Below are 12,888 nucleotides of genomic sequence, written 5' to 3'. Positions count from 1 at the left end.
CTATAACTAAATATGAGCATGGACATGTGTTCAAGAGATAACTCTTATCAAACGTGTGACGTTTGGGGTAGATTGTACATTGCCTTCTTGAGTAACAACAAAGTCCTGTTTCATTGAATTAGCATGCTTTAGCACTTAGCTAAGTATTGCTAGCATGTTTTAATATGTTTCTAGCATGTTTAGAACTCAATGGCATTTTTAACATGTTGCTAGAACGGCATCAACGTGTTAAACATGTCACTTCCTGTTGCCAGTAGGTGGCGCTATTACTATAACTGAATTTGAGCATAGGCATGCGTTCAGGCCATGATTCTTATCAAACATGTGAAGTTTGGGGCAGATTGGACGTTCCATGCCTGAGTTACAGCAAATTCCTATTTAATTGCAGTAATAGCATGCTTTATCACTTAGCTAAGTGTTTGCTAGCATGTTTCTAGTATGTTGCTAACCTGTTTAGCACTTGCTGGCTCTTTTATATATGTTATTAGGAGACCACAACAGTGTTAAACATGTCACTTCCTGTTGACAGCAGGTGGCGCTATTACTATAACTGAATATTCTCATGTAGATGTGTTCAGGACAGAACGCTTATCAAAAGTGTGAAGTTTGGGGCAGATTGGACATTCCATGCCTGTGTTACAGCAAATTCCTATTTAATTGCAGCAATAGCATGCTTTAGCACTTAGCTAAGTGTTTGCTAGCATGTTTTAGCATGTTTCTAGTATGTTGTTAGCATGTTTAGCACTTGCTGGCACTTTTTTTATATGTTTTTATATGTCCACAACAGTGTTTAACATGTCACTTCCTGTTGCCAGCAGGTGGCACTATGACTGTAACTGAATATGAGCATGGTCATGTGTTCAGGACAGAACGTTTATTAAAAGTGTGAAGTTTGGCGCATATTGGACATTGCCTTCTTGAGTAACAACAACATCCTGTTTCATTGAATTAGCATGCTTTAGCACTTAGCTAAGTATTGCTAGCATGTTTTAACATGTTTCTAGCATGTTTAGACCTCAATGGCATTTTTAACATGTTGCTAGAATGGCATCAACGTGTTAAACATGACACTTCCTGTTGCCAGTAGGTGGCGCTATTACTATAACTGAATATTATCATGTAGATGTGTTCAGGACAGAACGCTTATCAAAAGTGTGAAGTTTGGGGCAGATTGGACATTCCATGCCTGAGTTACAGCAAATTCCTATTTAATTGCAATAATAGCATGCTTTAGCACTTAGCTAAGAGTTTGCTAGCATGTTTTAGCATGCTTCTAGTATGTTGTTAGCATGTTTCGCACTTGCTGGCACTTTTTTATATGTTATTAGGAGTCCATAACAGTGTTAAACATGTCACTTCCTGTTGCCAGCAGGTGGCGCTATGACTATAACTGAATATGAGCATGGCCATGTGTTCAGGACAGAACTCTTATCAAACGTGTGAAGTTTGGGGGAGATTGGACATTCCATGCCTGAGTTACAGCAACTTCCTGTTTCATGGCGAAACATCGAAATTTGTAAGGCCGCCGAGGACCCGCCCTTCGACGAAAACTCAAGATCTTCGCAATTTAACGTCGCAAAGGCCTTAAGATTACACTCACCAAATTTGAAGATGATCAGATTAAAACTGTAGGAGGAGTTCGTTAAAGTACGAGGCCTGAAAATGGCAAAAACTGCACAAAAATCTGAGAGGAACTTCAAAATGGCTGACTTCCTGTTGTGTTTAGGGCTATGCTCCAAGAGACTTTTTTGTAGGTATTAGGTCATTACACGTATGTACCGAATTTCGTGCACGTACGTGGAACGTTGCAGGAGGCGCACTCCGTTGAACTTTTATAGGTGGCGCTATCGAGCCATTTTGCCCCGTCCAATTCTGAAACCTATATCAGATGTAAATTTTCGCCAGTTCTGACGCGTGTGCAAAGTTTCGTGAGTTTTCGCGCATGTTTAGGCCCTCAAAAATGCAATTCAATGCGGAGAAGAATAATAATAATAATAATAAACAGAGCAATTCCAAGAGGGTCCTCACACCATCGGTGCTCGGGCCCTAATTACTTATAAATAAAATCCTTTTTTAATGCATATGTTAGAAATTTGATTTGGATTTTGCTGTTTCCATTTCTTTTCTATTCAATATACCAAAATTTGCACACACAAAAAATACATGGATGGAGACCCGGTCTTCAATGCTGCGTGTCCCTGTCTCTCACTGCCTCTCACTGCTGCTCATCACTGCCAAACACTGTTGCATTTCACTGGCCCCGTCCCAAACGCTGTCCTAAATCCCTGGAGTCCACACTTCAGTGACATGATGCCGCATAGTTGTCCACTATTGTGTGTTTGGGACAGAGCCACAGTCTCGCTGCAGTCTCGCTGCCTCACATTACATCTACTGTAGCGTTTCATGGTGATCCACACTGGAGCTCTGATGTTCAGGAGCCCATTTAAGTCTGCAAGACATGACAATGAGTGCTATAGGAACATAAAAACAACCATTTTGTTAACAAATGCAGAGGTTTATTAGATTTGTGAGTTCACATGCTTTATTGCATTTAAGGCAAGACACTACATTTAATCATTCAGCATCACCATACTTCCCAATTCATTAATCACAGTACATTAAGACAGTTGTATTGTATTGCAAGTTCTCTGAAATGTTCAAATATGCAAATTAGGCTTTATATGATTAAATATGCATACATTTGCAGAATAGAAAAGTGAACATTGGATTAAGCGAACAGTAATCCCCTCAGTAAAAGCCTTCAGAATATAGATAGGAATACATTTGTAAAGTTTGGTTTGAGTAAACGCTGCTGAAGTGCACATTTTTTTAACCCTTTAAATATATGTATTGTAATGGAAATCTACAGACTCTAATAGATAAAGTGTAAATAAACACTTAAAGGGATAGTTGATGAACATTTTGTCATAATTTACTCACCCTCGAGTTGAACAGAGGATGAATTTCTTTCTTCTTCTGAACACAAAAGAAGATATTTTGAATAATATGGGTAAACAAACAGTGGATGGTGTCCATTGACTTCCATGGTATATATAAAACAAGTAATAAAAACTCAGTGAGTGTTTTAGCGCAATTTTCTCACTTCATGGGATCACAACACTAAGAGATAGTAAATCTTTTCCTGGATTTTTTTTGTGCGTTCCCGAGATTAGACCTTCCTTAACATAATGCCGAAAACCCGAAGTCTCTAGGTGGTCTGGTTGAGGAGTAGATAGAAGTGCAAGATTGGTGCGCACAGACGCACAGAACAGAAATCATGAGTTAACAAGCGCAATTTGTCCGGTGGAAAATTGCGCTAAAAAATACTATGGTAGTCAATGTGGTCCATCATGTGTTTGATTCATACAGGTTTGGAACAACTTGGGTGAGTAAATGACAAAATTTTCATTTTTGGGTGAACTGTCCCTTTAAATGTGTATTTTAGATGTTTTCTTTCCACTATTTGAAAGCTAAATGGCCTAAAATCTCAAAAACAATGGTTTTGCCTGTAGTGTCTCTCCTTAAATGTTCTCAAAAAGCTTCTCTTTTCTAAAATACAATGCACGTTTTGACCTCCTAGTCATCTCTGCTTCAGCCCAAATCGGTCGGAGTCTGTTTTAAATCAGCGTTTTCGAGCCTGATTCATGATTTAATACCCTGACCGATCATTTTCAAACCTCTGACCAGTTCTCCTGTCCTTTTCTCTGCAGGTGGTGAAGGTCGCCGGAAGCAACATCTCCCACAAGCTCCGACTGTCCAACGTGAAGCCGTCAGACGAGGGCACGTACGAATGCCGCGTCATCGACTTCAGCGACAGCAAGCTACGCCACCATCGCGTGCGGGCGTACCTGCAGGTGGAGCGCGCGGATCCTCCGTCCCACCAGGGGGCGACGTCACAAGAGGACGTCCTGCAGTCTGAGCACCACAAGCACCAGCCGGCCCATCACGCTCACCACAAACCGGGCCGAGAGCTCAGGAAGAGGTCCGCTGATGATAGTACCGTTGACTGCACGGAGAGCTGTGCACTTTAGGTTCCTCTTATCTTTACTTACTACCCAACCCGCGCACCCGTACACCCACATCATTCCTTACACCGACCCCTGAAGTTGGGATAGTTCATCCAAAAATGAAAACATTCTCACATTTTCTCTCCTACATGTCGTTCAATTTCAATTCCTTTTATTGTCATTGCAGGAATTATACAGTGAAATTAATTAGCAAACCTTGCGGTGCATCCACACATGACAACACAACAACAATAATTAAGACACCATAAATGTAACACACGACAATACAGAAACTTGACAGTTTCATGTAAAGATATTGCACATTGATGTCACAAAGTGACCCTAACTGTAATTATGATTAATGCAATTGAATCATGATTATTCAAGGTGTAATCAAAAGTTCAGTGATAAATTCCAAACCAAGTCCTGAAAAGTGAAGCCAAAGCGTCTCAATCGCCCCCCGGTGGCTGGTCCCAGTATAGGTCGTAAACCATGTAATGTAATGGACGAGGCAATGGACGTGAGGCAAACTTAAACAATCAAATTACACTTCAAATCAATTTTTTCTAAAGATGTTTTCTGTCATTTTAGGCAGTTTTTATCACGCTGATATAAGTTTAAGTGTTCGATTTTTGAAATAAGTTTAATTAGTTATTTGTGACCCTGGACCACAAAACCAGGGTCACATGGGTCATATTTTTGAAATTGAGATTTATACATCATCTGAAAGCTGAATAAATACGTTTTCCACTGATGTATGGTTTGTTAGGATACAACTATTTGAAAATCTGGAATCTGAGGGTGCAAAAAAATCGAAACATTGAGAAAATCGTCTTTAAAGTTGACCATTTATGTTCGCGATTGTGCTGCATTCACTCACAAAAATAAATGTTTTATATATTTACGGTAGGAAATTTACAAAATATCTTCATGGAACATGATCTTTACTTCACATCCTAATGATTTGTGGCATAAAAGAAAAATCGATAATTTTGACTCATACAATGTATTGTTGGCTATTGCCACAAATATACCCGTGCGACTTATGACTGGTTTTGTGATCTAGGGTCACATTTGTTGCTATAAAAACAGGGCGTGACGTCATGATTGACAGCTTCTCTAAACGAAGTAGTCACTGAGACACCAAATGACTTTTTTGGGGATTTTCGGGAGGAGATTGGAGCTTTAACTTTAATTTCTACATTTCCGTAACTGTTTATTTGACACTGACACAATGAGTTGCTCTGCAGTAAACTGTACTAAAGGTTTCTGCGAGAGTGAGGGCGGGACCTTGATATCGCGACTCCACACACACTCACTACTGTGCAGAATCAAATCCCAAATCTGCGCAAGGTGTAAGCACCATATTGGGACATTGGCGGCTTTACTTTTCTACAGTGGAAGAGAGTGAAGGTGCTTCGTCCATCATTTTTTTTTTTTTTTTACAGACTATGTTCCAAACCATATTTTGGAACATATTCTGTAAAAAATATTTGTCCATATGAGCAACTTCTTATGTAAAAACAAAATAAAACATTTAGGGCCGGATTTACTAAACAGGGGAGTTTAGCGTGAGAGCGCAATCCCATAAAAGTCCAGATGGGAGTGGAAAGTTCTGCGCGTGATCTACTGCCGACAGAATACAGAAAACAGACAGAGCCGGATAATTTCCATAATGACCAACACATCTACCATGAGCCGCGCAAATCAGCGTCTGGTTTAAGACATGCTTTTTTGAGGCGGAAATAATGGCGGAAACACCAATCAATTGACTAGCGCAAACCTTAGTAAATCACCTTACATGATTCATTTAAAGGTGCTTAAGCGATGTCGCACCTTTTTTAGGCCGAAACATTTTTTGTCACACACAGCAAACATCTCCTCACTATCCGCTAGCTGCCTGTCCCCTGAACACACTGTAAAGAAACGCGGTCTCTGTAGACAGCCCAGGCTCCACAAACGGCAACAAAAACAAACTGGCCCAGCCTGGACCACGAAACATAACAAACAGTGTTCCAGCCAATAACCGACAAGAATGATCTGGGGGTGGGGGGGTTAGTGTGCTTGCACATGAAGGGGGGTGTGGTGAGTGGAGGAGAGAGAAGCATGAAGAGGGAAGTTAGCTAGAGGAGAGATGTCCTAAACAACGACTAACGTTAGAATTATATTCTCTTGAATTGTGAAATGGCCGACACACGACCAAAGGGACAACGTTCCGATGAACAAATAGCAAAGAAGAGGGAGAAAGGAGAAGGAACGCGCAAATTCTCGAATTTACATCGGAAAAGCACGGAAGGGAGGGGGAGGGGACGGGATGAAAGGAGGGAGGGTCGAGCTAGCCTCCATTTTGTTTGGCAATACTTCGAACGTCAACAAGAAGTGACGTCACACACCCGTTCACACCTTTTCAGCGCTAATTTTTTCTTTTCTTTAGTAAATCTTGACTGCACTGCCGTAAGCTGTTAGTAAATCTGGCCCTTAAGCTTTTTAGAGCTTTATTTCAGTTTCGTATAGTTTAGTATTTGTCCTTTATTTTATTGTATTAGCCCCTGGTCAGTGGCTACTTTCAAAGAGCAGATTAAAAAGAAAGTGAGTCAAGCAGGTTTGAACATGAGGGTTGAGAGAATAAATAAAAAACAAATTTTAATTTTCGAGTGAACTATCCCTATATCAACTGATGTATATTTCTGTATAAAACCGAAGGTAGATATCTGTTCACAACAGCGAGTGCATGTGACAAACGTTTCTAATAATATTTGCCAATGAGCAAGAAACCAAATTGGACTGTTGATTTAAACTCTTTGGTCATTCTTAGTTTGCTCAGATTCATGGTTTTGATACGACGTAGACGGCTAGAAGCGTCAGAACAAACGTGAATGTTTGAAATATTCTTCATCAGGTCTAAACGATGACATTTACATGCTGTAATATTACTATCATTGTTTACATGTATAATGTTACAGGCACCAGTCTGAGGGGTTTTCTGGACTGGCATCACCATTGGCACAAGTGCGATTTAATAGGTGCCAGCTTTTGCAAATATGTTTCATAAAGCTTTTCTGTCAATAGAAGGATGGTGCACACACAATATTACGATGTTTTGTGGTTTTTATGCAGCTTTAAAAGATCTTGAAAACACTCACAGTATGTTCAATGGTATTAATGACTGCTTCGTTTCTGGTTTCTTTGATTTTTATGGTTTGATTCAATAGTTTTTTTTGTTTCTGGAAGTAATACATGTACAGATTGTGTATATTACAATAGGCTACTCCTACAAAAGACTGGTTTCACCTTCAATGTATGCCTTTATCAAATAAATAAAAACATTGTACATTGATCATATATCTTTGTGTCCTTTTAATACTTGATTTTTCTTGTTTTAAATTTTTTAAATAGTGTTAAGTACTAAGCTATTCAACCAGACATTGTTTTGAAATCTTTTAAAAAAGGCGCCATTTAGCGTGACGTCATATCGTGTCCGTTGAATATCGTTTAGTGACGCATTTAGCACGCAATCTGAGCTCAACTATTTGATTAATAAGAGACAATGATTGCTCAACCTGCAAAATTAGCGTTTTTGTAAAAACAGAAGATGCTCTTCTAGCCTGCACGTTTTTATAACAAGTTAAAAGTTTTAGTTATTCGTAAATCAGAAGTTCCAGAAGGAGGGAGAGCAGAAAGAGTTATTTCTCAGGAGTTTCGAAACAGTATTTGGGAGGCTACATATCTTCCAATGGTAAGCCAAATGTTTATGTGTTGTTTCGAGATCGATGGTCGCAGTGTGCAAAATTGTATTTAGGCTTAGGCTACACTGCATGTTTTGTGTGCGCGCGCACGTGGCATAAAGGCAAGGTTGTTGAATGATGCTGTTGTATTTGCTACAGATATATGTCGGGCTCTCATTCAAATAGATAAGTTTAACTTTTATAGAATGCTTTGTTGAATTTTGGTGTCTCTTATCACGTACGTGGTTGCTTATTTAATTCACTTTCAAGTAGCCTACAACCACATTAAAAGTAGCCTACTTTCACACCAAATACCAGGCCGTAAATTTAAGTAGGGGAGATTCTGCTTCTTAGCGCTAGTTTCTGATAAACATTTTGTAAACTTTATATTGTAATAGCTGAGCACACGTACACACTTTTGACAGAGGTTGCGTAATTCAGCCTGAGGGTGGCGCTCTAATGTTGATTGACAGATTCATACACGACACAGAGCGCATCTCCTTAATAGCCTATGTACAAGTTCTGGTGACGAAACACTGCAAAAATTTATTTCCAAGAAATTTTATTAGACAAAAAACTTAAGACAACATGAGCTGTGGAAAATTATAAATGATCTAGGAGTTTTATACACCTTTTTAAACACAGTCCCATCCCTCACACAGCCTCAAGTTGATGATACACAGGGCAACTTTTTGAGCAATGTTGCTGGGCAATCTTGCCGAGCAATTGTTACTTGGGCACTTTCCCATTGAAAATGGGCAATACATTTCTATCTGGATAATTTAGATCGGTCATGGGCCCTGTGTCTCACCCGGTTGCCCATTGACAGCAACATTGCCCAGCCACATTGCTCAAAAAGTTGCCCTGTGTATCATAACCTTCACTTTCATATCTGCCATGGCGCTGCTCTGAATAAGGTCTATGGCTCTCTATAGCTCGCTGCAGTTCCATTTTTTCACCACAGATTTGCATTGGAAAACTGTGGGGCGCTGTAGAGCTGAGGAGGACTCGGCCACCCGCTGACCCTCAGTATCGGAAAATTATCCTGTTCACTTTAAGACTTAAAATAGTCTAGAAAATCCGAAAATATTTGTTACAGAATTCTGAACACATTTACAATTTATTATTGATTACGTTTATATAGAGGTTAATGTTTTGGATGAATATTTTGGTGGGGCTCTGCTTCACCTGTAGGCTACTAACAGACTGCCAAGTAGGCCTACCATTATAACGTGTAAAAAAAACAAAACAACAACAACAACATTGCTCTCTCTAATTCGAAAACATCCCAACTATAACGATAACGACAGAGCAAGGATAGCATTGGAATAATATTTGGGAATTTTTTTTTACCAAACTGTTGAAAGATAAAACGTGGACAGTCCATCAATATCCATTCAATTTTAAAGCATGCAGTGAGAACAACGCGCGCGCTTTGAATAACCAACACATTATCGTTTAGTTTATCGTTCTTGATGTTAAAGGGCAACATGGTGGCTTAATTCCTTAAAGTGGTGAAAATCCAGCTTTCAATGTTGTTTGCTTTTAAGACAAATCATGTGTACATTCATAAGTCGACACCATTGCTGAGTATTTTCTCCTTAAAACTGCAGTGAACCAAAGACAGAGTATTTGCATATTCATAGAACAGTGTACTAAATGAGGCAAGGGTGTCCCGTTACATTCAAGCTATTTTAAGGCATGAAGAATTTTTTTCAAGGAAAAAACTTTTAAATATTTAATTTTGGTGATCAAAGATGAGTTTTAAGGGATAACATTTTTGACTACAGGCCAGGGGGACTTTAATTAAACTACTCAAGAAACTTTGGCAGGCATTGGGCCTTTATTAGGGCCCTATAATTTCCGCGATCACGGAATCGCGGACGGAATCGCGGAATTGGCAAATTAACGCGGAATCTAGTGTCAACGCGGAATTTCGCAGAATTTTACATATTTGGAATACAATTCTGTTTTTGTGTGGGAGAAAAACGTATGTCTGAGGAAAATCGCATATTACTGAAAGAACGAGCAGAGAGAGAGGCCCGGTCGCGCACGCGCGTCTTCAAACTGTCTGTCTGGCTCTCTCTCACTCCCTCGCGCTTATTAATCTAAATCAATTGAGAATTGACACAATGGTAAAAGATCGGAAGAACGAAGTTTCTCGTGGAGCATTCGGATATTTTTTTCCTGAATTAGGCTACCGCTGGGTGTGAATTGTGCAAAAAAAACTTTTTTACCTTGCCTTCTTCTCTGAAAAGCGTTCCGCCCATTCAGCTGACATAAAAAACACTTTCAATAAACTAAACAAAACCTATCCAATGATGAAATGTTTTCTGTGTTGACAAATCTTGTGCGATGTCCTAACTGCCGGGATAATCACACAACGCGTACAAGTCTGCTAATGATACGTCCGATTCGCGAACTAATGACTCCTTTGAATCGATTCACTTTAATGAATGGTTAAAACAACTGATCTGTCCAACACTGAATCGGTTCGGTGTATAACAAAATCGGTAACACTTTACAATAAGGTTCCATTTATTAAACTCTAGTTAACTAGATCAGTTAACATTAACTATTTAATAAACTGCACTTCTGCAGCATTTATTAATCTTTATTAATGTTAATTTCACCATTTAGTGGCCTACATTATTTAAATGAAAAGTTGTTAACATTAGTTAGCTTAATGCACTGTGTGAAGTAACATAATAAAAATACAGGGTTAGGGTTAACTAAGATTAACAAAGATTAATAAATACAGTAACAAATGTATTGTTCGTGGTTCATGTTAGTTAGCCTAATACATTCACTAATGTAAACAAACCAAACTACATTTAACACCTCTTAAAATGACCCTTTTGGGTAACACTTTATTTTACGGTGCCCTTGATACAGAGTAATTACTTAATTAATTACTTAGTAATAGACTTTGTAATAACATGTAACAAAATGTACTTAACATGTAACTAAGTTATGGAACAGCCTGTACTTACAGATTGTAATTACGCACATGTAATAGGCAGCTACTGTTACACATGTGTAACAAGCCGAGTCTGTTACATACGTGTTACGGATTTGGTACACTGTAATTATGTAAGAAAGTACTTAGTATAACACAATGTAACAACAAGTATACTTAAATATGTTAGGCTACTAAGGTCTGCAGTTACACATGGTAAATGTGTATGTTCTGTAGCATTACTTGTATGTAACATAAAATAAAGTGTATCAAGATTGTACTTAAGTGCACTTCCTGTGTATCTACATATGTTATCCATCTGAATTAACCCACTAGTTCATAGCTTAAATACATGCATTAGCTTCCTAATTACATTGCAATTACAAAATATTACACATGTATAAGCTACGTAAAATAAAGTGTATCAAGAATGTACTTAAGTGTACTTTGTGTATACATACCTTATCCATCTCTGCCTTAGTTTGATTTTACTCACTAGTTCACAGCTTAAATGCATGCAGTAGTTTCCTAATTACATTGTAATTACATAATATTACACAGGGATGAGCTACGTAAAACAAAGTGTATCAAGAATGTACTTAAGTGTACTTTGTGTATACATACCTTATCCATCTCTGCCTTAGTTTGATTTAACTCACTAGTTCACAGCTTAAATGCATGCAGTAGTTTCCTAATTACATTGTAATTACATAATATTACACAGGTATAAGCTACGTAAAATAAAGTGTATCAAGAATGTACTTAAGTGTACTTTGTGTATACATACCTTATCCATCTCTGCCTTAGTTTGATTTTACTCACTAGTTCACAGCTTAAATGCATGCAGTAGTTTCCTAATTACATAATATTACACAGGTATACGCTACGTAAAATAAAGTGTATCAAGAATGTACTTAAGTGTACTTTGTGTATACATACCTTATCCATCTCTGCCTTAGTTTGATTTAAACTCACTAGTTCACAGCTTAAATGCATGCAGTAGTTTCCTAATTACATTGTAATTACATAATATTACACAGATATAAGCTACGTAAAATAAAGTGTATCAAGAATGTGCTTAAGTGTACTTCATGTGTATCTATAAACCTTATCCAACTCGGCTTGTTACACATGTGTAACAGTAGCTGCCTATTACATTTGTGTAATTACAATCTGTAAGTACAGGCTGTTCCATAACTTAGTTACATGTTAAGTACATTTTGTTACATGTTATTACAACGTCTATTACTAAGTACCTAATTAAGTAATTACTCTGTATCAAGGGCACCGTAAAATAAAGTGTTACCGAATTTTGTTTGTTACCTCAATAAATTTAGGGTCATTCCTATTTTATTTGTGTACATTTAAATCATTAACATTAAAAACACTCTTTTTACGACTAAAATAACAGTAAAGGGTAAAAAAAAACTGAATTCCCCAAAATTAAAACGGAAAAAACGGAATTTGCAAAAATTAAACCGGAAAAAACAGAATTTGGGAAAAAATAAAACGGAATTTGGGAAAAAATAAAACGGATTTTATAGGGCCCTACTTTATTATAAAAAGCTCCAAACAGTAATGGTAAAACTGTAGATAATGATTAAAATTACACAAAAAGGCCTTTTTAACTTTCATTCTAACAAAGAGCTTTTCCACCTACTTAACCTCAAAAATCACCTCGATTCTTCATTTCTTCATCTCCTCAGTTTGCTTTGTCGTCTTTAACGGCGGCGAATCCTTCAAACAAAGCTCATGTCAAGCGGTTTGACTCTATAATGATGCTCCGGCACTTATCAGAAGCGGCCGGGAGGAAATTGCATTAGCCGCGTATGAGGCATGTCAGCCGGTCACCCCGGCGCTCGGGCCCGGTGAATAATAGCGCCTCTGTCAGCCCTGGCAGGAGGATAAATAGCAAAGTACAGTACAGATAACACTACAGCAGGCGAACACAAAGCATATGAGGCAGCTTTAATGCGACTCTCACAGGCCACACATTTATTAGACTGTCACTGAAGAACCCGCGACCCAACCAACAGGTCACAACTACACCAGAACATATGTGCGATTTATAAAAATATGGAGAACACTTCACAATAGTTAACATGAACTAAGAATGAACAATACTTCTTCAGCATTTATTAATCTTAGTTATTAATTTCAACATTTACTAATACGTTATTAAAATCAAAGGTTGTAT

The 12,888-nt window shown here is 38.1% G+C and overlaps 1 protein-coding gene across 1 annotated transcript in view; it reads left to right on the top strand.

Moving 5' to 3' along the window:
- Positions 1-7,342, top strand: part of vstm2la (V-set and transmembrane domain containing 2 like a) — an 80,212-nt gene extending 72,870 nt beyond the window's left edge. The window contains exon 4 of the mRNA XM_079850056.1: positions 3,711-7,342. Coding sequence (XP_079706182.1) covers positions 3,711-4,031 — 321 coding nt within the window. The 3' untranslated portion in view covers positions 4,032-7,342. The remainder of the gene's footprint in view (positions 1-3,710) is intronic.
- The last annotated feature ends 5,546 nt before the right edge of the window (positions 7,343-12,888 follow it).

Source organism: Squalius cephalus (genome assembly GCF_949319135.1).
Source record: "Squalius cephalus genome assembly, chromosome: 18".
Lineage (NCBI taxonomy): Eukaryota > Metazoa > Chordata > Actinopteri > Cypriniformes > Leuciscidae > Squalius > Squalius cephalus.
The sequence above is the reverse complement of the archived record's forward strand: the minus strand, read 5'-3'. Positions and strand labels throughout refer to the sequence as shown.